The 27,015-nt window shown below is 50.6% G+C and overlaps 1 protein-coding gene across 1 annotated transcript in view; it reads right to left on the bottom strand.

The window, feature by feature from the left end:
* CHD1 (chromodomain helicase DNA binding protein 1) overlaps positions 1-27,015 on the bottom strand; it is a 1,544,591-nt gene that overhangs the window by 1,249,233 nt on the left and 268,343 nt on the right. The window contains exon 9 of the mRNA XM_086960963.1: positions 26,006-26,106. Within this exon, the coding sequence (XP_086817089.1) occupies positions 26,006-26,106 (101 nt within the window). The remainder of the gene's footprint in view (positions 1-26,005; positions 26,107-27,015) is intronic.

The following is a 27,015-nucleotide window of genomic DNA, read 5'->3' on the forward strand; positions in this document are numbered from 1 at the left end:
ATCGCCAGTAGATCTATCTTCAGTGGTATTTTCATTTCCATATTTCCTGTGCTAGTTCTGACAGCGCGGCTGATTGTGTTCCTCCCTGTTTGTTTATGTAGAACATCGCTGTTGTGTTGTCTGTCTGGATCAACACTGTTTGGTTGTACAACTTCGTCTGAAAAGCTTTCATAGCTAGGAGAACGGTCTTTAGTTCTAGGTAGTTGATGTGTTTGACCGCATCCGCTTGTGTCCACAGGCCCCTCACCGAGTTTTTCCATGTGTGCTCCCCATCCCTTTTGGGATGAGTCTGTGGTGATGGTCACTGTTGGTGGTGTTAGAAGCTTACCCTTTGTTAAGTTTCCTTTGTTCCACCATGATATCTTCTCGTGCACTGCGTGCGTTACAACCACTAGGTCCTTCCAACACCCTGTCGCTTGTGACCATTGGTCCTGCAGCCACTCCTAGAGTGGTCTTATGTGTAGTCGTACATTTGGTACTATGTGGATGCATGAGGCCATCATGCCCATCATTTTGCTCACCGTCCTCACTGTCAGAGCTTGCCCCTTCTGGTAGAGGCGCGCCTCCTTCAACAGCGCCATTGTTCTCTTCTACCTGTAGAACACCTTCCCCTGCACGGTGTTGATCTTTGCCCCCAGAAATATCTTGACCTGTTCTGGGTTTATCGAGGATTTCTTCCAGTGGATGGAGAAACCCAGGGCCGTCAGTGTGTCTGTCACTATTTGAGTGTGCTGTTTGCACGTGTTGTATGACTTTTCCTTTGTTAGCCAGTCATCTAGGTAAGGGTATACGTGTATCCCTTTCCTCCTTAAGTGCGCTGCGACTGCTGCCAGACACTTTGTGAATACCCTCGGTGCTGATTTTAGTCCGAAGGCCAATGCTGTGAATTGATGGTGATTGGAGTTGATTGCAAATCGTAGCAGATGTTTGTGCCGTCTGTTTATTGGGGTGTGTAGGTAGGCATCTTTTAGGTCTGTGGTAACCATGAAGGCCCCTGTTTGAATCTGTGGAAGTACTTCTTGCAGGGATGTCATTTTGAATTTTTGTGTCTTTATGAATTTGTTCAGGAACCTTGGGTCCAGGATGGGTCTCATTGTTTCGTCTACTTTGGGTACTAGGAAGTACGTAGAGTACACCCCCTTGCTCCTTTCCATGGGAGGTACAGGCTCGATAGCCTCCTTTAGTAGGAGTTCCTCTGCCTCCCTCTGAAGAATCTCTAGTTCCTTGTTTGCTAGTGCCCTTTTCTTTGGTTTTCTGCTTATGGTGTCTTTTCTAACTCTATGCAGTACCCGTACTGTATTGTGTTGATGATCCATTTGTCTGTTGTAATTTCCTTCCACTCCTGGAGCAAACGGTTTAATCTTCCTCCCACTGGTGTTACGTGGTAGTGGCCTTTCGGTGCAGGACACTCCTGTTTCTTGTTTTTGTGCTCCACCCTTCGCGTTTTTGGAAGGGTGTGCACTATCAATGTGGCCGAGTCACTTGGAGGTGGTTTGCTGTCCACCCCTCCTGTTTCCATGTCCACTCGCCCTCCCGCGAAAGGACTGGCCCCTATGTTGATATTGCCAATGCTGTTTTTGCTGGCCTTGTTGAGTATGGGTGTCGCTTTGGTGGAAATGTTGGAAGGACTGATGCGACGTTCCCGGCTGGTTCCCCCCTTTCCCGTGTGGTCTCCGTAACGGGGTCCCTTTCTTTGCTCCCCTGAATTGCAAGGCCCCCATGGATCGTGCGGTGTCATTATCCTTTTTGAGCTGTGAGAGCTTGTCGTCCACTGGTGCTCCGAACAGTGTTTCACTGTTGAACGAGTGTTCAGGATGTTGCGTTGCACCTCCGGTTCGACGCCTGATATTCTGAGCCAGGCTTGTCTTCTTTCTGTGATGCCCAGCATCATAAGCCTGCTGGCAGTGTCTGCAACGTCCAGTGCTGTTTTTAGGCAAGAGTTTGCCAAGTTCTTCGCCTCCTCTACCAGGTGCGAAGCCCTTTGTTTGTATTCCTGAGGGAGGTGTTTCACCAACTGTCCTAGTTCGTCCATGATTTGGTAATGGTGTCTGTTGAGCAGTGCGTTAGAATTAGCCATGCGCCTGTGCATAGCGGCATTCCTTTCGATTCTTCTTCCTGTTATGTCCATCCTTCTGCTCTCTTTGTCTGGGGGTGGACCTGAAGTAGTTGGGACATTGGCCCTTTTCCTTGCTGTTGCAGTGATGATGGAGTCGGCAGTGACCGTCCCCTGTATGTAGGGTGGGTCCTTTGAGGAGTCCTTGTATTTTTTCACCGTCCTTGGCGTGATGGGTTTACAAGTAGCAGGCTCCTTGAATGCCTCTCTTCCTTGCCCTTTGATGCTTTCAAGCATTGGCAGATACTGGCTCCTTGTGTGCATTGGGAGTAGTGTTTCTACTAGGAAATCCCTTTTCGGCACCTCCTCCTCGAGCTTGACTCTGAACGCTGTTGCTGCGTTCTTGATGCATTCATTTTAAAGTCCAATGTCGTCAGGCGGCGAGGGCCTCGCTGGATATGTGTCCACTCCCTCTTCTGGACTCTCCGCTTCGATGTCCTGCCACTCTTACCTCCTATGTATCCGATTATGTCGATTCTTGGTACTCCCTCTGGCCGTCATCTGCCTCCTCTTCGTAATAGGGGGTATCATCATCCTGATATGCCAGATCTTCCAAGCTCTCCGACACTGCTTCGACCTCGAATTCTTCCTCTTCTTCCTCGACCAAGTGTGCTACCGGTGACTTGGGCCACGACGGAATTGTGTAAGATTTAATTTTTTCGTCTACATCTTTTTTTCGCTGCAGGATGTTCTCCATCTCTGCCCGAGTCTCCTCTTCTTTCTCTCCATCACCGCCGCCTGTTCGGCGTCGAGTGGTTGTGCCGTTCTCTTTGGCGTGTAAGATGGCGTCGAGATGGGTTTCGGCGTCGAGACTGGTTTCGGCGGCGAGACTGTTTTCGGCGTCGAGACTGGTCTTGCGTCTTTCGTCGTCGACTTCGAAGTGGTTTTCGGAGTAGAGCGCTCCTTTTCTTGGATGCTTTTCGACGACTTTGGCTGGTCGCCGTCCCTCGGCGCCAGGGAGTCCTTCTGTGAGGATCCGCTGGGCATGGATGTTGCTGCGGACACCGAAGTTCTCGGCGTCGGCGCTTTCGGGGTCTTGCCCTCGTTTTTTCGAGAGTCTTGGGTAGACTGTCGAGAGTCTTTCGGGCCTTTTTGGGGCGTTGAGTCTCCTACCTTTTCTGTAGTCTTCTTATTATCGGTCTCTGCGACCGTGTAGCCGATGTCTTCTTCGGCTGCGTAATCCTCCTCGTCGGTCGAGAGTCCCAGGTCTCGAAGGGACGGTGGTTGGCCCTTGCCTTGGCTGGCCTTAAGGTTTTCGGATGCCTTCTCCATGTACTCAGCCATCCGGGAGCGGAGGCCAAGCACATAGTCCACTATGCTGGTTGCAGGCTTTTTGAGAGGTCTCTCCCATCCTTCCTTCACCAAACACAGGGGTCCTCTTACAGGATGTCCGTACAAAAGCTCAAAAGGGCTGTAGCCAACCCCCTTCTGTGGGACTTCTCTATAAGCGAATAAAAGGCAGGGAATCAGGACGTCCCATCTACGCCGGAGCTTTTCAGGTAGTCCATGAATCATCCCTTTCAGGGTCCTGTTGAACCTTTCAACAAGCCCATTGCATTGTGGGTGATAGGGTGTAGTGAACTTGTAGTTGACACCACATTCCTTCCACATAGCAGTCAAGTAACTCGACATGAAGTTTGCACCTCTGTCAGAGACAACCTCCTTAGGGAAGCCCACTCTGGAGAACACTCCAACTAGGGCTCTTGCCACAACAGGTGCTGTCGTGGTCCTAAGGGGAATAGCTTCAGGATACCTGGTGGCATGATCCACTACCACCAGTATAAACTTGTGCCCTGATGCTGTCTGGGGTTCCATTGGACCGACAATGTCAATCCCCACTCGTTCAAAGGGCACCCCCACCACAGGCATTGGTATAAGGGGGGCCTTTGTCGTGCCACCTGACTTACCACTGGCTTGGCAAGTGACACAGGAGCAACAAAACTCCTTGGTATCTTCGTTCATGTGAGGGAATCTCGTGGGCCAAGGTAAGAAGGAAACCACGCTGAGACAAGGGGATAACCAGCCTCCTGGTCATGCCAGGCTTGGGGTCTCTTGCCTCAGTGTACAGGAGTCCATCCTCCCAGTATACCTTGTGGGTACCTGTGGCGTTCCCAGCAGCCTCAGCAGCAGCCTGCTGTCTGAGGGGTTCAAGGGAAGGGCAGTCTAACTGGTCCTTCCCCAGGTCTTCTCGTGTGGGTCCCCCTGAGCCCAGAAACTCAACTTGATCAATTTCAAGTTCTTTAGGTTCAGTTTCCCGCAATTCCTGGAGGTCAGCCTCCTCTGAGACCTGATCCTCGACCTGGGGCAAGGGGGAATGCGATGCCTTAACCCGACTGCTCTTCTTCTTGGGAGGTGTCTGGTCCGTTGTTCCAGGATCCAGCACCGGTTCAGTGGGGCATCTTCTGACCTGTGACCTAGTCACAGCAAGCACATGTGCTGGCAAGCCTAACATTTCCATGTGAGTCCTGTGCTCCTCTTCTGACCATTGCGATGACTCCAAATCATTGCCCAACAAACAATCCACTGGGAGGTCTGAACTAACAACAACCTTTTACTGGCCATTTACCCCTCCCCAGGAGAAAGCAACAATCGCTATACTATGACTGGTAGTGACGTTGCTGGCATTGGTCACCAGGAATTCTGTACCTGGCATGATCTGTCCAGGGTCCACAAAGTTAGGCGTCACCATGGTGACACTGGCACAAGTGTCCCTATAGGCCTGAGCCATTTTTCCATTTATTAAAGGCGTCTGTCGGTATTTGCCCAAAGTATTGGGACTGACATCGGGGGATATATCCACATCCCCCGTACAGAAAGGACAGCCTGAGTGAGTGTGCCAACTAAGTTGTCACATCCATCAGAACCCAAGGTTAACCCAACTAATCCCTTGGAAGGTGCACTGCTACTGCTGGCTGTACTAGGGGGCACAGGTGCCTTAGGGGCTGCAGTAGCAGGAGTCTGCCCTCCTTTCTTGGTGCACTCACTAAAGCAGTGAGTTTTACTTTTACAGTATTGGCACCACCTTTTCGATTGGCCTTCTTGATTCTTCTTTTTCTGGGAAGCCTGACCCCCCCCCTCTTTGGGTTGGTGGGGACCTGTCGAAGACTTCTGGTCATTTTGTTCCCCTTTAGAATCTTTACCCTTCTGGTCTGCTTTCTTCTGACCACCCTGGTTCTGGCCCTGGTTTTGCTTAACCCTTGTTCTGACCCATCTGTCTGACTTCTTTCCCAATTCTTGGGGAGAGGTCAGATCCGAGTCGACAAGGTGCTGATGCAACAACTGGTTCTGACAATTGTTTAAAATCTGTTCTCGCATGATCAAATTATACAATCCTGTGTAATCAGTAACCTTACTGCCCAGCAACCAGCCCTCCAAAGCCTTAGTGGCACAATCGACAAAATCAGACCAGTCCTGAGACTGAGTTTTCTGGGTATCCCTGAACAGCAACCTGTACTGCTCAGTGGTTAGGCCGAACCCATCAATCAGTGTGTTCTTCAGGACCTGGTAATCGTTAGCATCCTCGGCTCTAGTAGTGAGGAGCTTATCTCTACCTTTACCTTCAAAGGAGAGCCACAAGATAGCTGCCCACTGACTCTGGGGGACGCACTGTACAGTGCAGGCCCTCTCCAAAGCAGTAATTCATTTGTGGATATCGTCCCCTTGCTTAAAGGGGGGCACTATCTTACTCAGGTGCCTAGTGTCTAAACTCCTGTTTTCCCTTGGGGGAATGCTGCCACCAGTGGAGTTTTTCCCACTCAATTCTTGCTCTCTAGCAAAGGCGAGTCTTTCTTTGGCCAGGGCAAGTTCTTCCCTTTCGATCCTCAGATTGACTTCCCGCTCCTTAGCTTCGTACACTCTCCTCTGAGGGGATGTCATCCCTCTTCGAGAAGAGCCTCGAGAGCCATTGGTTTGAACGGATCTATTAGAGCCTCTCGACAGAGACCTAACTCGTCCATTCCCAATGTTAAGCTGGCCTGAGAGGGGCCCCAGGGGTCTCCTAGTACCATTCTCGTGCCGGCTTAAGTTGTCCCTAGTTAGCTGGCTAACTACTACTGGACCTTTGTCTGCCTCGTCCCCAGATGTCTCTGGATCCTCGTCCTCCTCTTCACCTTCTGCGGAGAGATGGATAAGGTCAGGATCACCTAGGGTTCCCTCGAGGGGGGGCATATTCCCTTCTGGATGAGAAGGGTCTGTGTTACCAGCCCTCCTAGCATCATAAGTCTCTAAGAGACCAATCAGACCTGTGGATGGTCGACTGACACAAGGGGAGACTCAGAGTTTCCCCCTTTGTCTGACATGCTGCTTCTAGTGTGGTGTAAGTGATGCACCTACCTACACTATATGTTTACCTACTGATCCCTTGCTAAGAGTTGTAGCCAAGGTGTGCTAAGCCTTGAGGAGCTACAACAGCTGGTTCAGTAGAACTCAGAGTATTCTAAGCTAAGTTATATGTACCTGGAGTACTTATGCGATCTTTCACAAGATATTCTTAGGATACGCGTAGTAAAACAACAGCAAGCTCAAATCCCAACCGCTGCTCACCAATGTGAGAAGTTGGCCCGATATGCAGTGCTCACTATTCTAGTGATCACTATGTATCAGTCCAAATGACCCTTATGGTGATTGGTTGTAAGTCAACCTTAGACCAGCTATCCTAGTAGCGTGGATACGAGCAGTCTTCGGGCTAAACTCTAGAGGGCGTGTTAAGCCAGCTGTTATACCATCACATACCCCTTGAACACCAAGTGAAAGGACACCACACAAGTGTTATGAAAATAAACAGTGTATTTATTAGAATCACAACAGCCCTGTACTCTTTATGAGGACAGGGTACTAAGCACACAACAAAACTCTTAGGAAAATACTTCAAGTGCACAATCAATACAAGTGCCCGAGGGCACGGAAAGTTTAGTGGTCTCGGGCGGACCCGATAAGGCAAGTCGGAAGCGATAGGGACTCGGGACCCTTAAATAAGGAGGCTATGCGGGCACCGAAATGCCGAAGTTACCTAGCCCAAGGGCTGCGGCTGCACAAGTCTTTACAGACGTCGGGAGTCCTCGCTGACGAACCAGGAGCCGGAAGGAAGGATTTGCTGGCCGGCGACCAGTGGAGATAGTTCGTAGAGATCCAAGCCTGGATCAGAGATGGATGACACCTGAAAGCAGAGGGGACCAAGTTCGTAACTACTAGCCAGTAGTCAGAGGGTACCAGGAGGGCACCGGATGATCGTCACCTCCACTAGGTGAGTGGGCGACGCTAGGTTCTGCAGTCTCACGAACCAGGAGGTGTTGTCGGCGACCAGGATGGAGGTGCGAGCTGTCCCACGAAGATTGATGCTGTCGGCGTCGCTGGGCCCAGGATTGGGGCAACAAGCCTTGGCAAGTTTCAGGGCCACGTGGTGGGCCTAAAATGGCGTCTTGAGTGGACCAGGAGGGTCCGAGGTGCTCCTCTCTCAGAAGGGAGCATAGGCCAGTCTGGAGCAACCAGACCAGCAGCGTTGGTTGTCGGGCGTCGTCAAGAAGGTCACGGCCAGCTGCTAGTAACCAGACAACGTGCTGAACAGCAAAGAGCAGAAGGGCCCCACGCAGATCATGGAGATGCTGGGAGGCTGCACTTCGATGCTGGAGCTGCTCAGGGTCGGGGCTTCTCGGACCCCAGAGCACTCACCAGAGGATCCCTCGGCGGTCGCGCTGGTTAAGAAATCGTGCAGGTCTTGATGATGGCCGGTCCCTCGAGGTCTCGTCGCACCCACAGATCTCAGCTGAGCTGACGATGTGGGTAGAGGTCAGAGGTGCCAGGGAAGCCTGTTCTCGTCGAGCTGGGCAGTCGGATTCCTGAGGAAGGACTTGCAGCAAACCGCAGAGTTCTTAGATGGTGCCTGCGGATGCAGGGTGACTACTCCTTAGCCACAAGGGAGAAATCTTGAGATGAGTCGAGAGTTCCTTTCGTAGAAAGTATTCTTGATTCAAAGATGATCTGATTTGGAAGGGTCCCCGCTCCTGCCTTTATCCTAAAGAAAGGGGTGGGTACGTGACTAGGTCCTGCCCTAGGGGTGGGACCAGGAAGGGGGGTGGTTACACCCCTCTCCCATGCCAGACTTTCCCCAGGTCAGGGGCTGGGGTGCCCCTGGAACTGGTTCTAGCCGGCAGATGCGTAGTGAGCACCGGGGTGCCACTCCGCAGTCACCTTCCTGTAAAGCCCTGCCTACCCAGGATACACAAAACCCTGTCTGGGATGGTGCGAGCACCGCCCCGGACAGGAAACCCTTTGTCCAAGCTCTCCATGCTGGAAGGACTCGCAGCAGCAGGAGGTCAGACTCGTGTCTGTGGTGGCAGCATCCATTTTGTGGAGCTGAGGCTTCAGTTAACTTTAACCGGGGTTCACAGTTACGTACATGTCGTGTCCCTCTAGAAGGGTGGAATGCTAACCCTGTAGCCAGCATTGGTGAGGGGTCAGTATCCCGATTCGTATGACACCTTACTCGACATGTCTGGATAACGCGATACCGAAGTTACCAATATGGTATGCGTTATCATGGAACAGCCATTGGGTCTTGGTTCCGCAAGCTGCAACCGGGCTCGGCTCGTGCCAGAGCCCAATTCACACGATTCCATGCACTCTGCCTTCAGGATTGTCAAGGCCTGCCATAGGAGTGGCTGATAGGAATTCGGGTGTCCATTTGAGGGTTAGATATAGGTATACTATACCTAAAGCAAAGGGCGAGTACGCCACGTTGCCCCAGCTGTCGCGCAGCCAGTTGTGTCAGATTTAGATGGCCATCCAGGGGTGGCATAATACATGCTTCAGCCCCTGGTAGGCCCTGGGTACACCGATGCCCTGAGTGACAGGGTCTGACAAGATGGCCCAGTTCCAATTGGGTAATGCACCTCAGGTACACACATCAATTTAGCGAGAGAACAGCTAGGCTGTGGGTCTGATTGGCAGGCCCACAGCCCGAGAAAGTCGTAAACCAGTGAAACAAAAGCAAAAAATCTGGGTGATCATAGGATTGCAGACCCTACTCTCCTACAGGGAGTACCAGCAAGACTGCATGGATTTTCAGTTCTACCTCAGCTCACACGGAGGTCGCCAGATCATTCACAGGCAGGCATTCAATTGGCAAGTAACCCCTCCTCAATCTAAAGTCACCATAGCCATGGGTGGACTGTAATGACATTATCAGCGTTGGTGACTCGATAGGTTTTTATGGCCAGGTATTGTCCTGGGGAAGCCAGAGTTTCTTTCCCCATGGTGACACTGGCACCTGTATCCATCAGGGCTTCTATGCTAGTCCCATTAATCAAGAGGTACTGTTGGTACTTTTTCATAATGAGAGACCAGGCAGCAAGAGTGGCCAACGCTACCCCACCCTCAGAGAATAAAATATTGTAAGTGAGAACCCTAATTTGCTCTGGGCACTCCATTGATCCTACCTGGACACTTGCCACACCAGTGCTAAATGGAGGAGGACTAGGGGCATTCTTTTTGGGACAGGCAGGGTCTCCAGTTTTGTGTCCCAACTTCTCACAGTTGTAACATTAGGCTATTAGGGGATCAAAATGTTTACACTTGTGCTCACTGCTGGGCTGGGAAGAGTTCTGGGGCCCACCCTCTTGTGTAGGTTTTTGGGGGCCTTTAGAAGACTCTTGATTTTTATCTTTAGATTGATCACCCACTTCCCCCTGAGGAGGTTTTGTAACCCCTTTCTTTTGGTCACCCTAGTCATGACCCAGTGATCTGCCTTCTTTCCCAATTCTTGGGGAGAAATGTGATACAGGTCTACGAGATATTGATGCAACTTTTCATTAATGCAATTAATTAGCATGTGCTCTTTTATAAATAGATTACAAAACCCAGCATAGTCATGCTCTTCATTTCCAGTTAAACAGACATCCAGTGTTTTCACTGAGTAGTCTATGTAATCAATCCAGGCCTAACTCTAGGTTTTGTGAGCACCATGAATCTAATTCTATATTCCTCAGTGGGGAGTCCAAATCCCTCAATCAGAGTACCCTTCATACGGTCATAGGACTCGGCATCTGCACCACGAAGTGTCAGCAGTCTCTCCCTGCAGTTACAAGTTAACAGCTACAAAAAGCAATGCTCCCTAGTGTGACTTTTTAACTTTTCTCATTCCATAGGCGTTCTCAAAGGCTGAAAAACATTTTGTGATACCATACCTTCCTCATTGTTGGGGTCAATCCCTTTGAGGATTTTATGGTCATAAGAATTCTCTTTGTCCCTAGGTATTAAATTGCTGCCACTATTTGTGGGTGCTAGACCCAACTCTGCGCTTTCCTGTTCTAGAGCTGGGAATTTAGCCTCTAGGGATAGTCTTTTTGTCAAACTTGCTAAAAGGATATCTTCTTCATTGAGGCTGTCCTCAATGTCACTTGGGGTGCATGTCCCACCTGTGTGGGATCTAGGTACCCTTTTCACTACTTTTGGGAGAATGTGTACAGGGGGCACATCCTCTCTAGGAAGATGAGAACTGTCCTCCTCATCACTACTTTCTCATTCTGCAGGGAGGTCATCCTCTTCAGAAAGGTGGTCCTTAGCATATTTTGCCAAGAGCTCCTGGAACTTCACCTTGGTAGTATTGGAACCAGTTTTTATTTTTCCAAATTTGCAGCGGGTCCTTAGCTCCTTCCAGCCAAGATGGAGGAAATGTGTTATGTTGAGTTCCACAACCAGATCCTCAGCATTTTCCATAATTTTATTAATAGTTGGGATCTTTTTAAAAAACTTACAAGCACTTTTACCCATGACTAAGGTATACTTTTAAAATGTTATAAAAACTTAAGGAACTTCACCAAGGCCCTACATTTTGAAAATAAATTGTCAAATCAAAAATTCTGTGAATCTAAAAGCAATTTTTGGGTTATATCCCTGGGGTCACTTTTTGCCAAAGTGGTCCAACAAATGAAAAGTCATAGATGTGAGAAGTTGGCCTGATATGTAGTGCTCACTATTCTAGTGATCACGGTGTATCATTCCAAACGACCCTTATTGATGATTGGTTGTAAGTCAACCGTTAGACCAGCTATCCTAGTAGCATGGACAAGAGCAGTCTTTAGGCTAAACTCTAGAGGGCGTGTTAAGCCAGCTGTTATACCATCACATATACCCCTTGAACACCAAGTGAAAGGACACCACAATACAAAGCTCTTAAAGAAATTCTGAAAGTCGCACAATTTACACAAATGCCCGAGGGGCACGAAAAACCATATACTCTAAAAGTGGAATGCGAAATTACTAGCAGGTAAGTACTACTCTAATAGGCTTTTGGATCACTAGGACTGGACTACTGAACCTTCAGATTACTAGCAGGAGGCCTAGGGAGATCGGGTGCAGAGTGTGCACTCTCACGCGGGATGCGGGACAAAGTTTATGGATGCTAGATTTCGTAAAGTTAGTGTTATCGGACGAATCCGACTAGGTAGAGCTGAAACGAAAAAGGATCTGGACCTTTGGATAGTTAAGTTATGCTGGAGCACCGAAATGCTGAGTTTACCTAGCCCAGGGGCTGTGGATGCATAGGTCTGAAAAGACGTCGGGAATCCTCGTTGCAGTTTATGGAGCCTGAAAGAAGAAGTTGCTGGCAGGCGACCAGTGATGAAGTTCGAAGTGATCCAAGCCTGGATCGAAGATGGAAGACACCTGTAAGCAGAGGGGACCAAGTTCTGAATCACTAGCCAGTGATTAAGTGGGCACCAGGACGGCACCGGACGAAGTCACCTCGACCAGGTGAGTGGGCGACGCTGGGCTCTGCAGTCTCACGGACCAGGAGGCATTGTCGGCGACCAGGATGGAGGTGCGAGCTGTCCCACGATGGTATCTGCTGTCGACGTCGCTGGACCCAGGATTGGGGCAACAAGTCTTGGCAAATGCAAGCTCACGCGGTGGACTCAAAATGGCGTCTGGAGTGGACCAGGAGGGTCCGTGTTGCTCCTCTGTTGGAGGGGAGCAAGGGCCAGTCTGGAGCAACCAGACCAGCGGTGTTGTCGTCGTGGTGCGTCGTCAGGAGGGCCACAAGCCAGCGGGCAAGTAGCCGGACAACGCGGTGAGCAGCAAAGAGCAGAAGGGCCCCACGCAGATCTCGTGGATGCTGGGGGGCTCGACTTCGATGCTGGAGCTGCTCAGGGTTAGGGCTTCTCGAACCCCAAAGCACTCACTCGAGGATCCCTCGGCGGTCGTGCTGGATAAGCGTCGTGCAGTTCTGAAGATGGCCGGTCCCTCGAGGTCTCGTCACACCCACGGATCTCAGCTGGGCTGATGATGTAGGTAGAGGTCAGAGGTGCCAGAGAAGCCGGGACTTGTTGTGCTGGTCGGTCGGATTCCTGAGGAAGGACGTGAAGCAAACCGCAGTGTTCTTAGTTGGTGCCCGCAGATGCAGGGTGACTACTCCTTAGCCACAAGGGAGAAATCTTGAGAAGAAGTCTTGAGTTCCTTTCGTAGAAAGTAGTTTCAGGATTCAAAGATGATCTAATTTGGAAGGGTCCCCGCTCCCACCTTTATACTAAAGAAAGGGGCTGGTACGGGACTAGGTCCTGCCAATGGGTGGGACCAGGAAGGGGGGTGGTTACACCCCTCTCCAGTGCCGGACTTTCCCCAGCTCAGGGGCTGGTGTGCCCCTGGAACCGGTTCAAACTGGCAGATGCACAGAGAGCACCGGGGTGCCACTTGCAGTCACCTTCCTATTCAGCCCTGCCTACCTAGGATACACAAAACCCTGTCTGGGTCGGTGCTAGCACCGCCCCTGACAGGAAACCCTTTGTCCAACCTCCCCTCGCTGGAAGGACTCCCAGCTGCAGGGGGTCAGACTTGTGTCTGTGGTGGCAGCATCCATTTTGTGATGCTGAGGCTCGAGTTAACTTTAACCGGGGTTCTCAGTTACATACATGTCGTGTCCCTCTAGAAGGGTGGAATGCTAACCCCGTCGCCAGAATTGGCGAGGGGTTAGTATTCCAATTCGTATGACACCTTACTCGACATGTTTTGATAAAGCGATACTAAAGATAGCAAATAACCGCGAGGATTATAATGCACTTAAGAGTATATGGTATGCGTTATCATAGAACAGCTATTAGGACTTGGTTCCGCAAGCTGCAGACGGGCTCAGCTCATGCCAGAGCACCATCTCACATGATTCCATGCACTCTGCCTTCAGGATGGTTAAGGCCTGCCATAGGAGTGACTGATAGGAATCTATGTGTCCATTTTAGGGTTAGATATAGGTATACTATATCTACAGCAAAGGGTGATTACACCACTTTGCCCCATCTGTCGTGCAGCCAGTTGTGTCAGATTTAGATGGCCAGCCAGGGGTGGCATAATACATGCTGCAGCCCCTGGTAGGCCCTGGGTACACCTATGCCTTGAGTTACAGGGTCTGATAAGGGGGCCCAGTACCAATTGGTACATGCACCTAAGGTACATGGAATCCATTTTACAGGGAGAGCAGTAGGCCTGGGGCCCTGAATAGCAGGGCCCCAGGTCAACTAAGTCGGAAAGCCAGCAAAACACCAGGCAAAAAGTTGGGGGCAACCATAGAAGGGTATCCACCCTCCTACAATAGATCCCACCGCTGCCACAACTGCAGGGAGCTGGCTCTGTATTTACTGTACCAAAGTAAGATATAGTATGCACAGAGTCCAGTGGATCCTCAGAGGCTAATGCAGGTATTCCCATACTCTCTTTTGTAGTACTATGGTTGAGCAGTCAGGCTTATCACAGGGCTGTGTTAAGCAGTTGCTGTACTCATTAAGGCAAGAAATGATTACACACACTCAAAGACTAAATACAAGACCAATTGAATTGTATAAAAAAATACTTTGCTACTTTTAAATCTAGAACCAAGAGAACTCAGTTTTTAAAATAGCAATCCTTTTCAGGGACAGTAAATTGTGTTTGCAAAAGTAGTAAAAAATACTTTACAGCACATTGAAAATAATTTGGGATGTCAAATCAGCAGTAATAGAACGTAGCAAATGTAATAGATAGACATTTAGTGCAAAAGGAATTAATACAATGGAATCATAAGGAAGAAAAACAGTTAAGCACATTTATAGGCAAGTACTCTACTTACACATCCAGTCTTCAGGGTTTTAGAGCAACATTAGGAAAGGGTCAGATCAAGGTAGATACTTCTCCACCAGCGGCACAGGAACAGCCGGTTGCAGAGGTCACAGGGCCAATGTTAGACAATGGAGATTGGAGGCACCCACAAGAGGTGCCGGTTATAAGTAAGTATCCATGGCTTCAGGGCACAGGCCCCGGGGGTTAAAGCAAACACTGGGTCACAAGGCAGAATCAACCATACAACACCAGCGGCACAGGAACGGCCGGGTACAGAGTGCATATCAGTGTCAGGCACCCAATGCAAGTAAATCGGAATCTCTGTCGCACAAAGAGGCTGATGGCTCGGACCAGGAGTCTTGACAAAGGTGAACATCAGCTAGGCAGGTAAATTGGGATGTCGCAAGAGGTCTGTGCACCCTAGACTAGGCTCCCCAAAGTTGGGGGGCTCAGAATGCAGGGGTGTCTTTAGTTGTCGGATTTTCTATACTGGAGCTGGTCACGGTCAGAGGGGCCCACTGTGTTGAGGCTCTGATGAGGCAGCAGGCGTCTTTGTGGAGCCCAGGAGAGGTCAGCCAACATAAGATTTGAGGTCAGGATTGTTGGAGAGACTTCACTGGAAAAGGTGAGCCACTCAGACTCGGGCCGTGGGCGTCTGGTGCAGAGTGAGCACCACGGTTCCAGCTGGATCCGGAGTTTTAGGAGATGTTTTCTTGTGGACAGGGCCGCTGTCCCCGGGAGATCTTGTCTTTGTTGAAGAGCAGGCAGTCTTCCTAGAAGTTTATGGAAGTCACTGGCTGCAGGACAGACATCGTCTTCTTTGAAGGGTCTTTAAGCGGGATACAGGCTGGGGCCATATCAGTAGTCTTCTTCCACCTTTGTTATGTTATTGAAACTTGTATAGCGCACGAATACCCGTGAGTGTCCTGACACTTTCAGGAACATAAATGTACTGTGCTGAGGTATAGCTCATTTCTAAACAGCAAAGTTTTGAGTTCCTTTCTCAAGGCAAGAAGGGTGTGTATAGTCCTGAGATGTAACAGAGAGAGTTCCACAGCATAGCCGTGCTGCTAATGAAACTCCTTCCTCCCCAGCTCAATTTTCTGACTCTTATGGTGGTAGCCAATCTAGCCTTAACCGATAGAAGATGTCTTTAAGGAGTGCAGCAGCCAAAAGCCTTCCATAGAAATGTTGGTCCTTCTCTGTGCAAGGTCTTCTGAGCCACACAGAGCGCATTAAATTCAATTCGCTGTCACACCGGGAGCCTATGAAGTTCCTGTAGCAGGGTCTATTTTTTACCCCAGGCCAATTCTGCCCACACCTGAGGCATGAGACCCTGATAAGCCCCCACCAGCTAGCAGAAAAGGAACCCGTTAAATTGACCAAACTGTCCCAGTTGTTCTTTTTCTATGAATAGGCCCCAAAGAGTCTCTCTCATACAATCTTCTCAGCGAGCCTCAGCTCCCACGGGGGCCCCCACTCCCTCGATCTGCACTTCTTCTCTTACACCCACGTAGATACCGCAAGAATAGCAATACCGCAAGAGACATCACGCAATACCTGATGGTTGGGGCACTTGCCATCTGTCATCTTTCATATTATTGTATCTGTTGCTAGCTTTAATGTAACTAAAACATGCAACCAATATCTTCCTAAATGTTCTGCTTTCTTAGAAAAGTTTCTCTGAAGTGACGCAAATCCTGGTCAAAAGATGTTCAATTTTATTATGATTCATGGTCAAACATCCTGTGACATTTTAAGAAACTTTTTGTAGTGTGGGTGGCACTTCTGTTTTCTTAAATATTTCCCAGAAGTGACCAAAATACGTCATGTCCTACAGGTCAAAGACAACAGATAATGTCGTCATTTTGTGGTCAATGGTTCATCATTGTAAGAGTATAAAGATATGCTCCTCAGTCCATTTGACGGACTACCCCCCTGCAGTGACCCCTTGGGTCACTAATGCCTGTATGGTCTCCTGCAGCCCTCTATCTAAGCATCTTTGGCTGAAGTTCTAATTGCTTCTGGTACTTTAAAATTGTCTCTTTCTCTCTCCTCTGCATTGCCCTTATTCTAAAACATTATTGCAATTGCAAAGCAATAATGGTTGTTCCTCCTAACTTAACATGTGCATTCCTAGCATTGCAGTCAAGTGTAGTTTGCATTTTGAAAGTATTTCCATTGATTTAAAATATATTTGCATTGCATGAGTTTGTTCTTCACTCCAGAAATGTCTTTATAATGCCAAGACTTTGCCAAAACGGGTGGTTCTTTCATATAAATCAGAAAGCTATTTTTCTCTACCATTACACGTCTATTTTGTCATAGTTTTGCGGAAGCACCCCCTCAAATTAAGCTGCCTTGGTGCACTGCCTCAGGACTATGACATTTCACCCTTTCATTGCATTTAAATGCCTGCAGATATCGGCTGATATTTGGGAATATCCAGGATCAGTCTGGTGGCTGCATTCTGCACCTCTAGGAGCTCCCCAAGTAATTTAACCTGGAGATTCATTTATGAGCTGTTACAATAATGCAGTTTAGATATGATTAGCGAGGAAACAACAGTCTTCTGGGTATTTCTGGGGATAAACAGGAGTATTTTCCTCAGAGTTATAATGGTATAGAAAGAGGAGGACACGACCTTAGACACCTGGGCCTCATATCTAAGCTTCTCATCCATGATGAAGACAAGATTTTTTGCTTTAATAACTGGAGTGGGCCTAGGCTGTCTGGCCACTAGGCAGGAGAACATGTTGTAGAGAGATTACCAAATAATGGAACCTCAGTTTTATTTGAGTTCTGTTTTAGACAGTGTTTGCTCATCCAGCTACTAAGAGTGATCATACAATTATGTATTCTTAGAGAGTAGTTGAAATCATTATCCACAGCTGAAACCATTAATTGGGTGTCGTCAGCATAGGATGTTGGATTCAGGTTGAAACGAACAAGTTACTTACCTTCGGTAACGATATATCTGTAAGAAACATTAGTTAGTGTTAGATTCCTTACCTTAGAATATCCCCAGGCGTCAGTCTGGATCCGGAAACTTTTGCGTAGCAGTACCCCTGCGCGTCGGTAGGCGTCGTCTGCAGGCGTCCCCTGCGGCTCCGCGTCCGTCGTTGGCGTCGTGCGCCGTGATGACGTCGCTGGAGTATATAGACGCCGCCTCCGCGCGCTGACGTCAGTTCTTTGCACACAGCATTTCCGCGCCAGGAGACGCAGAGCCATGAGAGAACCAACACTGGTGCCATGTAAAACTAGGGCCCTGAAAGGGATGACCTTAACCCTAGATATCAGTTCGCAGAACGGGGAGGATGGGTGGGTTCGGTAAGGAATCTAACACTAACTAATGTTTCTTACAGATATATCGTTACCGAAGGTAAGTAACTTGTTCATCTGAAAGAAACACGTTAGTGTTAGATTCCTTACCTTAGAATACATACCCCAGCAATACCAACCCCGGTGGTGGGTCTGCGAACCAATACAATACTACACCAGAAAGTCCTGGAGGACAGAACGGCCAAAGAAGCCATCCCTCCGGACTTGACTGTCCAGGCAGTAGTGCCTCGCAAATGTGTGCAGCGAGGCCCACGTAGCCGCTTGGCAAATGTCCTGCAAGGGGACTCCCCGGCCCAGGGCAGTAGTAGCCGCCGTGGCCCGAGTGGAATGGGCCCTCAGCCCAACAGGAGGCTCCTTCAGAGCCAAAGAGTAGCACGCTTTGATGCAGAGGACGACCCATCGAGAGATGGTTCGTTTACAAACCGCCCGTCCCTTCTTCGCACCCACGTAGCCAACAAACAGTTGGTCATCCACCCGGAACTGGCGTGTGCGATCCATGTAGAATGAAAGCGCACGTTTTGGGTCCAGACGGTGGAGCCGCTCTTCATCCTTTGAAGGATGCGGAGGCGGGAAGAAGGAAGGGAGGGTGATGGACTGCCCGATGTGAAAGGCCGAAACAACCTTGGGCAGGAAAGAAGGTCTAGTCCTCAGAACCACCTTATCAGGATGAATGGACAGGAAAGGAGGTTGGACAGAAAGAGCCTGGAGCTCACTCACTCTCCTGGCAGAGGTGATGGCAACCAGGAAAGCCGTCTTTAAAGTCAGGAGACGGAGAGGACAAGAATGAAGGGGCTCAAAGGGAGCACACATCAGGAAGGTCAGAACCAGGTTCAAATCCCACTGAGGCATCACAAACGGAGCAGGTGGAAACATGTGAGTGATGCCTTTTAAGAACCGAGTTACAATCGGGGATTTGAACAAAGAAGGCTGATCAGGAAGCCTCAAAAAGGCTGAAAGGGCAGAAAGGTAACCCTTGATAGTGCCCAGAGCAGAGCCCTGCTGGGCAAGAGAAAGAAGAAACAGAAGAACCTCCGAAAGAGGGGCAGAGAGAGGATCCACAGCCTTTGCTGTGCACCATGCCACAAATCTGTTCCACCGACAGGCGTATACCGACTTAGTGGAGGGACGCCTGGCTGCCAGAATAACATCACAGACTTCAGGAGGCAAGTCAAATGGCCTCAACTGCCGCCGCTCAATCTCCAAGCATGGAGGTGGAGACTGGACAGGTTCGGGTGGAGGACCGTCCCCTGCTGCTGCGACAGAAGGTCCTCCTGAAGGGGCAGGCGGATCGGGGGACCGACTGACATGCTGAGTAGCTCGGGATACCAGTATCTTCGAGCCCAGTCCGGAGCCACAAGGATAACTTGGGCCCGGTCGCGCCTGATCTTCTTCAGCACTCTGGGCAGAAGTGGTATAGGCGGAAAGGCGTATAACAGACCGCAATTCCACTCGCGCCGAAAGGCGTCGCCGTGCGAGTGCCGTCTTGGAAACTCCAACGCGCAGAACTGATGACATTGCGCGTTCTCTTCTGTGGCGAATAGATCTAACCAAGGCTCTCCCCATTACAGAAAGATGCCTTGCGCCACGTCCGAGTTCAGACGCCATTCGTGATCCATCGAGCACCGACGGCTGAGTTCGTCCGCCCTGGCGTTCAGAGAACCTGCCAGGTGTTGAACCGTCAGAGTCACGCCCTGACGTTCCAGCCATTGCCAGAGGCGCAGAGCCTCCTGGCAAAGGGTCCACGACCCCACTCCGCCCTGTTTGTTGCAGTACCACATGGCGGTGGTGTTGTCGGTGAACACCTGCACTACACTCCCGTTGACAAAGGGGAGGAATGCCTTCAGTGCCAGACGAATCGCCCGCAGCTCCAACAGGTTGATATGGAGCCGGGACTCCGCCGGAGACCAGATGCCTCTGATCTCTGCCTCTCCCAAGTGGCCACCCCAGCCCTGGAGGGACGCGTCCGTCACGACAACGTGCTCCGGTTGGGGAAGGGAGAGGGACTTGCCCCTGACCCAATCGCGGTCCGTAAGCCACCACTGCAGTTGTCTCGCAGTGCCCTCCGAGATCAAGACGTGGTCGGACAAGTTGCCCTGATGCTGGGCCCACTGAAACTTCAGGTCCCACTGCAGAGCCCGCATCCGCCACCGGGCGTGATGCACCAGAAGGATGCAGGAAGCCATCAGTCCCAGCAGCCGCAGCGTCAACCTGACCGAAACCCGGGATAACGGCTGAAAGATGGGAATCAAAGCCTGAATATCCCGAACCCGCCGTTCCGGAGGATAAACCCGAAACTGCGCCGAGTCCAGAACCGCTCAGATGAAAAGGAGCTTTTGAGAGGGACACAGGTGTGATTTCGGCACATTGATGGAGAACCCCAGGTCGTGCAAGAGGTCTGCCGTCATCTGAAGGTGGTGGACGACTGTCTGGGGCGAGCCCGCCTTCAACAACCAGTCGTCTAGGTAGGGGAAGACTGAAACCCCTAACCTGCGCAGATGGGCTGCGACCACCGCCATCACCTTTGTGAACACCCGTGGGGCGCTGGTAAGGCCGAAGGGGAGCACGATAAACTGAAAGTGCTCCAGGCCTACCGTGAACCGCAGGTAACGCCGGTGGGCCGGCAGGACGGGGATGTGAAAATAGGCGTCCTGCAAGTCCAACGCTACCATCCAGTCTTGTGGGTCTAGAGCAGCCAAGACCTGAGCCAACGTCAACATCTTGAACTTCTCCTTCCTTAGATCCAAGATAGGACGTAGGCCCCCCTTGTCCTTCTTGGGCACCAGAAAGTAGTGGGAATAACAACCACGCCCTACTTCTGGCCCAGGAACGCACTCGATGGCCCCCTTGGCCAAGAGGGCCGTAACTTCCTCCTGCAGAAGTGTCAAGTGGTCCCCCGACACACGGTGGTACTGCGGTGGCATGGCTGGAGGAGAGGTCTCGAAGGGGAGGGAGTAGCCCCTTCGGACAATTTGCAGCACCCACCTGTCCGAAGTGATCGTGCGCCAGTGAGCGTGGTGATGGCGAACCCTGCCACCCACTGGCGTCACGTGGGGCCGAAAGCACGGACTAGGAGGATTTTGAGGCAGACGCTGCAGGGGGAGGTGTGGTCTGACCCCGCCGTTGTCCCCGACCGCCGCCACGGCGGTTTCCACGGCCGCCACCGCGTTGAAAGGATTGTTGCGGCGCGTGGCTGGCAGCACGTGTGGGGGCGCCCCTTCCTTGGCCACGAAAGGGACGAAACGAACCCGGTTGCTGACGCTGGGTCGAGAGACCCAAGGACTTGGCCGTGACCCTAGAGTCCTTGAAGCGTTCCAACGCGTGGTCCGCCTTGTCACCGAACAGGTGACAGCCATCAAACGGCATGTCCATCAGTGTATTCTGGACATCAGCCGAAAAGTTGGCGGATCTCAGCCAGGCGTGGCGACGAATCGCCACTGTCGTTGACATAGCTCTGCCCAGCGAGTCGGTCGTATCAAGACCACACCGTATCGAATATTTCGCTGCATCTCGGCCCTCAGCCACAGCCTGACCGAGTTTAGCCCGCACCTCCATGGGGCATTCTGGCAGCAGTTCCGCGACCGTATCCCACACAGAGTGGGTGTAGCGGCCCAAGAGGCAAGCGGTGTTGCAAGACCGCAGGCCCAAACTAATGGACGAGAAGACCTTCTTGCCAAACTGGTCATACCTCTTGGATTCCCGGTCGGGCGGGGCCGACGGGAATGCGGACTGGGAGGTCGAGGCCTGGATCACCAGACTCTCAGGAGTGGGGTGGGTAGACAGGAACTTGGGGTCGTCCGGACAAGGACGGTGGCGCCTGGCCATGTTCCGATCAACAGGCGCACCTGAAGCGGGCCTGGACCACGTGCCCAACAGAACGTCTGACAAGGCTTCATTAAACGGCAGTAGTGGCTCCTGTGGGCATGACTGCGGTTTGAAGACCTCAGTGAGGATGTTAGGCCTCACGGCCGCGACGGGGAGCTCAAGGTGTAAGGCCTTGGCAGCCCTCATCAGCACCACTGAATATGCAGCTCCCTCCACCGATGCCACGGTTGGAGGAGAGATCAAACCAGGGTTAGGAGAGTCGTCCAAACCACTGGCATCCCCCAAGTCACCTGTCCAGTCCGGGTCATACTGGCACTCGCGTGACAGAGGGTCCTCGGACCCCTCCCAACCTTCACCGAACTGTTCATCTTCTCCGTATTCGGAGTCAACGATGTAGACCGGCTCCTCGGGGTTCATGGGCCCCATCGGCGCCGGGACCGGCGTCGAACGACGCCCGTCCGGCCCCGCGTCCGGCGTCGGTGAAGGTAAGGGGACGGCGCCGCCGGGAGCCGGCGCCGGAGCCCCAGTGCCGCCCGAAGCCGGCACCGAGGAACCGGCGTCGCGCGGAGGCGGCGCCGGGGGCAACCCCGATGGGATCGGCGCCGGGTTGGATGGACGTCCATCCGGCGTCGACCCCGAAGGCCCTAGCGGCGCCGGGATCGGCGCCGCCGGAGTCGGAGCATCCGACGGCGTCGAGGTAGGGTCAGCTGAACCGCTAGGGCCCCCGGACGGGTTCACTGGGCCCGTAGGCGCCGTGGAACCCGCCGGAGGAGATAGGGCCCTCATGGCCATGAGGAATGCCTCTATCTCCTCAGGCGTCGCACCGTGCCCAGGGACCTGAGGGTATGGGGCAGGCCGCGCCGGCGACTCTCGCGGAGCCGCGGGGTTGGGGTCACCCGAACCCCCGGCCGCGTCGCGCGAGCGTCGGGGGGAGTCGGGGGTACGATGACGACGCCCCGACTTCTTGTGCTTCTTACCTGACGAGGATGACGAGTGGTGTCGACTTCCGGAACGCTCGGCGCGGCTCCTCGACCGCTCCCTTGAACGCTCTCTCGACCTCCGGCCGGACCGGGACCGCTCCCGGTCCCGACGTGGGGCCGACACCCGGAGCTCCAGTAGCTTGCGGGACCGCTCCCGTCTAGCCTTGTTGGTAAGGGCCCGGCAGTCGACGCAGGAGTCCACGTCGTGGTCGGGGCCCAGACACCGGAGACAGAGGCGGTGATGGTCTGTGACCGACATCGTGCGCTCACAGTCATCACAGTGCTTGAACCCAGGCATCCTAACAGGCACAAAGTGATAACAATTCGAAAAAACTTGGTCAAAGACCGGAGTACTGCTCTTCAGATCTGCGTCCACTGGCGCGGAAAAAAGAAGAACAGACGTCAGCGCGCGGAGGCGGCGTCTATATACTCCAGCGACGTCATCACGGCGCACGACGCCAACGACGGACGCGGAGCCGCAGGGGACGCCTGCAGACGACGCCTACCGACGCGCAGGGGTACAGCTACGCAAAAGTTTCCGGATCCAGACTGACGCCTGGGGATATTCTAAGGTAAGGAATCTAACACTAACGTGTTTCTTTCAGATATTTAATTACATGGACAAGTTCTGAAACATTAATATTAAAAAAGCGTCAGGCTCAATGAAGTGTTCTGAGGAACCCCACATGGCAGACTAAAGGGGGAGGGTTTAAACTGGCCCAGATTCACAGTTTGAGATCTCTCCGATAATAAGGATGTTAGCAAAGTAAGAGCTTTACCTTTAACTCCTATAGCGTTCAGACGGTGGATCAATAAACCATGGTCCAGAGTCAAATGCCATGGACAGGTCCAATAAAATAAGAGCTGCTGACCCTCCACCATTCGTATTTCTTCAGTGGTTTTTATCAGTGCAGTCTCTGTGCTGTGATTCACTCTAAACCCAAACTGACTGGGGTCTAAAAGCTGATTCTCAGAAATAAAATTGGATAGTTCTGCATTGATTATTATTTCTACAATTTTAGCTGGCTACGGATATCTTGAGATGGGATGATAATTAGCAGGATCGCTAATATCAAGAGTTGTCTTCCGAATAAGAGGAAGGATTAAGACTTGTTTACAAATTATGGGAAATGATCCTTGCAAAAACATTTGATTAAACACGGATGATAGATAGGAGCGAATCTGCTGATTTGCAAGTTGTAAAATCTTAGGGGGGCATTGGTCTTCAAAGGGCAGAACGACTTTGAGGCTCACTGCCCTCATTGCTGTTCCTGCTTGGGGGGAAGGTGAGAAGCCCCACCATCCCAAGCAGGCTTTGTTCCTGACCCAAGACAGCGCAAGGGCTCCCACCTCAGGGAGTCAGAAACATGTCCATGTGAGGTAGGCTGGAGCAGACCAGTCAGCTGTACACTGAGGAGTTGGTCGATTTTCAGGCGGGCATCTCTAAGTTGCCCTCTGAGTACATTTTACAATAAATCAAACACCAACATCCTTGTGGGTTTATTGTGCTGAGAAGCTTGATCCCAAACTTCTTAGCATTCAGTAAATCCACCATGTAGTTGGGGAGTTCATAATGACAAACTCCCAGCCCATGTACTCAATATGGCTTTACTGCATATAGTGTCTTAGAATTGACTTAGACACTGTAGGGGCATATTGACACTGTAGGGGCATGTTGCTCATGCAGCTATGCTCTCACCTGTGGTATACCGCATCCTACCTTAGGGCTGCAAGGCTTGCTAGAGGGGTGAGTTACCTAGCCAAAGGCAGTGTTAGGTTGGCATGGCACACAGTGTGCCATGTCGACTTTTAGGTTTTGCCTGTATCAAAAAACACAATCTGCAATGGCAGTGTGTTTGTGTTAGGTGAGGAGTCTCAGAGGGTGGCACAATACATGCTGCAACCCTTAGAGACCCTATCTGGTCACAAGGCCCTTGAAATCAGTGGTACCTTTCACAAAGGGACTTACACGTGGGCCAGAGGTGTGCCAATTGTGGAAACAAAGCTTTGGGAAAAAAACATAGGCACTGGGAACCTAATTGGCAGGGACCAAGTGCACATTCAATCAAAGTGCATCAGATATCAGGCAAAAAGTAGGGGGTAACCATCCAAAATGGGGCACATTCTTGCAATGGGACTGTGAGAGCTCTCTCTAGTGAAAAGAACGGTGCAAACAGTTACAGCAATCCATAACTAAGGGAAGGTTACTGGCCTCATTCCTTCAATGCTCTCAGGAATACCCAATACTCTAACATTTTATCTTCAGTTGTGCCCCTAACAGTTTTCAGCCCTGTGTTTTAAGAACCAAACCTTCTCTGTGAGTTCTGTTATTTGAGCTGGAAGTTCCACTTTTACAGAGCAGAATTTTCCTGTGGTCTCTCTGGTTGCTTTTACACTTTCAGGAACCTTTAGTTGGTCTTCAAGCAGGAGGCTCATGGCCTCAGCACTCCATCAATTTTGGCTGCCAATGTTTCTAAGATGGTTTGAACCACCAACCGTTTTTCGTACAATTTATCCCATAGTGCTGTATTAAATCCAAGGGCCAAAGACAGCTTTTGAATGTTCTCTGATGTGCTGCACACATCTGCTTTGGAGCTTGGGTCCCCATAGATAACAAATACTTGATTCCTCTTGTATGACCAATCTCATTTTTCCCCTTTTCGCTCAATCAGTGGCGGGGGAAATTTTATGATCTACTACAAGAGTAACAGTCAGACAGCTAGAGCCTCCAAAAAGAGTAGGGGACAGCCAGAAGAAAAGTTATATCAGTCAATCAAGATAAGGAGCCACACCAGAACAGGACCTAGAGGATGACAAAGTGATGGTCGTACTGCAGTATTTTTGTTCATGGGGGTGGTTTTTCACTGCAGCCAACAGCGAAAGGCTCCCAAGTACTGAAGAAAGTATTGTTTGATACAAATCAATCTGTTAATCCTAGTAATAGAGGCATATGCATGATTAGGTGAAAGAGGGATAAAAGTCAATTAGGTAAATGAATCAGGAGTTTGCTGGAAATTCACAAAAGGACTGCTAGAGCAATAAATGGTTTGCAATTCATAATTTGGTGGTCTCCACTCACAAACAAAAATTGCCATCAGGACCCGTCCAGTCCCGGCACAGGTTGTCACCAACAGAACCCCAGGACAAAGACTAAACTGGATGAGAGGAGTCCTCACCTACCCCTGGCTGCTTCCATGAGGGGTAGATCAAGGCTCAGGATCAGCTGTGCCACTCGATCATGGAAGCATGGGCTCCAAGCTTCCTATCCACCTCACACTCCCGAGGGTTTGCATCTCTGCCACGATTAGTCAGTCGTCACCAACTTACATAATTAAAAGTAGTATTCTCAGGGCAGTGACAGTGCTCCGGAGAGTGCAGAAGGCTCCATTCTGAGTTTACGAGGCACTGCTGTGACCCCCAAATTGCACGAGGGGAAAAAAGGGCCGCCCTCAACACCCACGAATAGCAGGAACCCAGCTGGCTCCTGGAGCTCAGTGGAGTGCCTCTCACTCCATGAGCAGTTGGCCGCATCCTCTACTGTGTGTGGATAAATGATCAGACAAAGGAACTAAAGATTACTAAGTAACATCAGAGTGAAGTTTTGAAACTTGCATGATACAAGAGCTTTCAGTAAATTGTTAAGCAGCATTCAAATTCACTTCATACTCACCAATTATTCTCTCCACTATTTGATACTGTTTATGCAGGTCGTCTGTGAGTTCTTGCTGGCAGTTAAAATACTCTACATCTTCTGGAGAAACACTTTTCAACCTGCAAATAAAGTTTGCTTTCAGATTTAAGGTGAGCAAACAGGTCAGCCCAGGAAATTGTTACCCTGGGGATTCTCAAAGCTTACAGTCTCCACAAAACACAACTTCTAGCTCAACTGAATAAGTTAAAGTTTGAAAGATGGAAGGAAATAATGCATGTCTAGCGGACAAAATCAATAAATAAATAATACATATTTAACAAGTTGCTCCAATAATTGTCAATCTGTGGGCTCCCTTACGACAACCCACTATATCATATTTCATTATTATGGGTTTCTTCCCATTTATTGATAACTTTACAGGTTGTGGCTGGGGATGGTGCCACCAAACCTCCAAGTGATAAAATCAAAAAGAAACATCTATTTTATTTTTTAATTGTTAGTCAATGGCAGTCGCTTTCAAAGCTCGAGTCCGATCAGAAGAAGCCTGTATTCATTGCAGTCACCTAAGTTCCATTTTGCAGAAAGAACTCCTAAACATAATGCAGAAATGTAGTACAGCAGGCCAACTAAGGGCCCTCTACTATTCGATCATGCTAACTGTTCTTTTGCATGCCCACTCCAAAGTTCATTCACTGCTCACTCCCCCCCCACCCCCCACACCTCCGCCCCCCCCCATTCATGCGCTTCCTGTATGCACTCAGTAAGAGGATATAAACTCAGGTTGAGTGACAGGGCTAATCACAAGCCTCTACCACCGCTCAATGGCACTCGCCAAGCTTGCCGGCACCCGTCCACAAGCAGAAATATACATATACACAGTCTTAGGTGTCTGTGCAAAGTCAGGGACAAGATCATAAGTTGTATATTAGGTCAGAAAAGGAAAGATTACTAGCAAGTAACTGGTTCTCTATGAAAAGACTTTTGGAAGAGGCGGCACAGGGCTCGAAAAAAACACTTGCATTTGCCAG

Source organism: Lissotriton vulgaris, chromosome 3_1 (assembly GCF_964263255.1).
Source record: "Lissotriton vulgaris chromosome 3_1, aLisVul1.2, whole genome shotgun sequence".
Classification (NCBI taxonomy): domain Eukaryota; kingdom Metazoa; phylum Chordata; class Amphibia; order Caudata; family Salamandridae; genus Lissotriton; species Lissotriton vulgaris.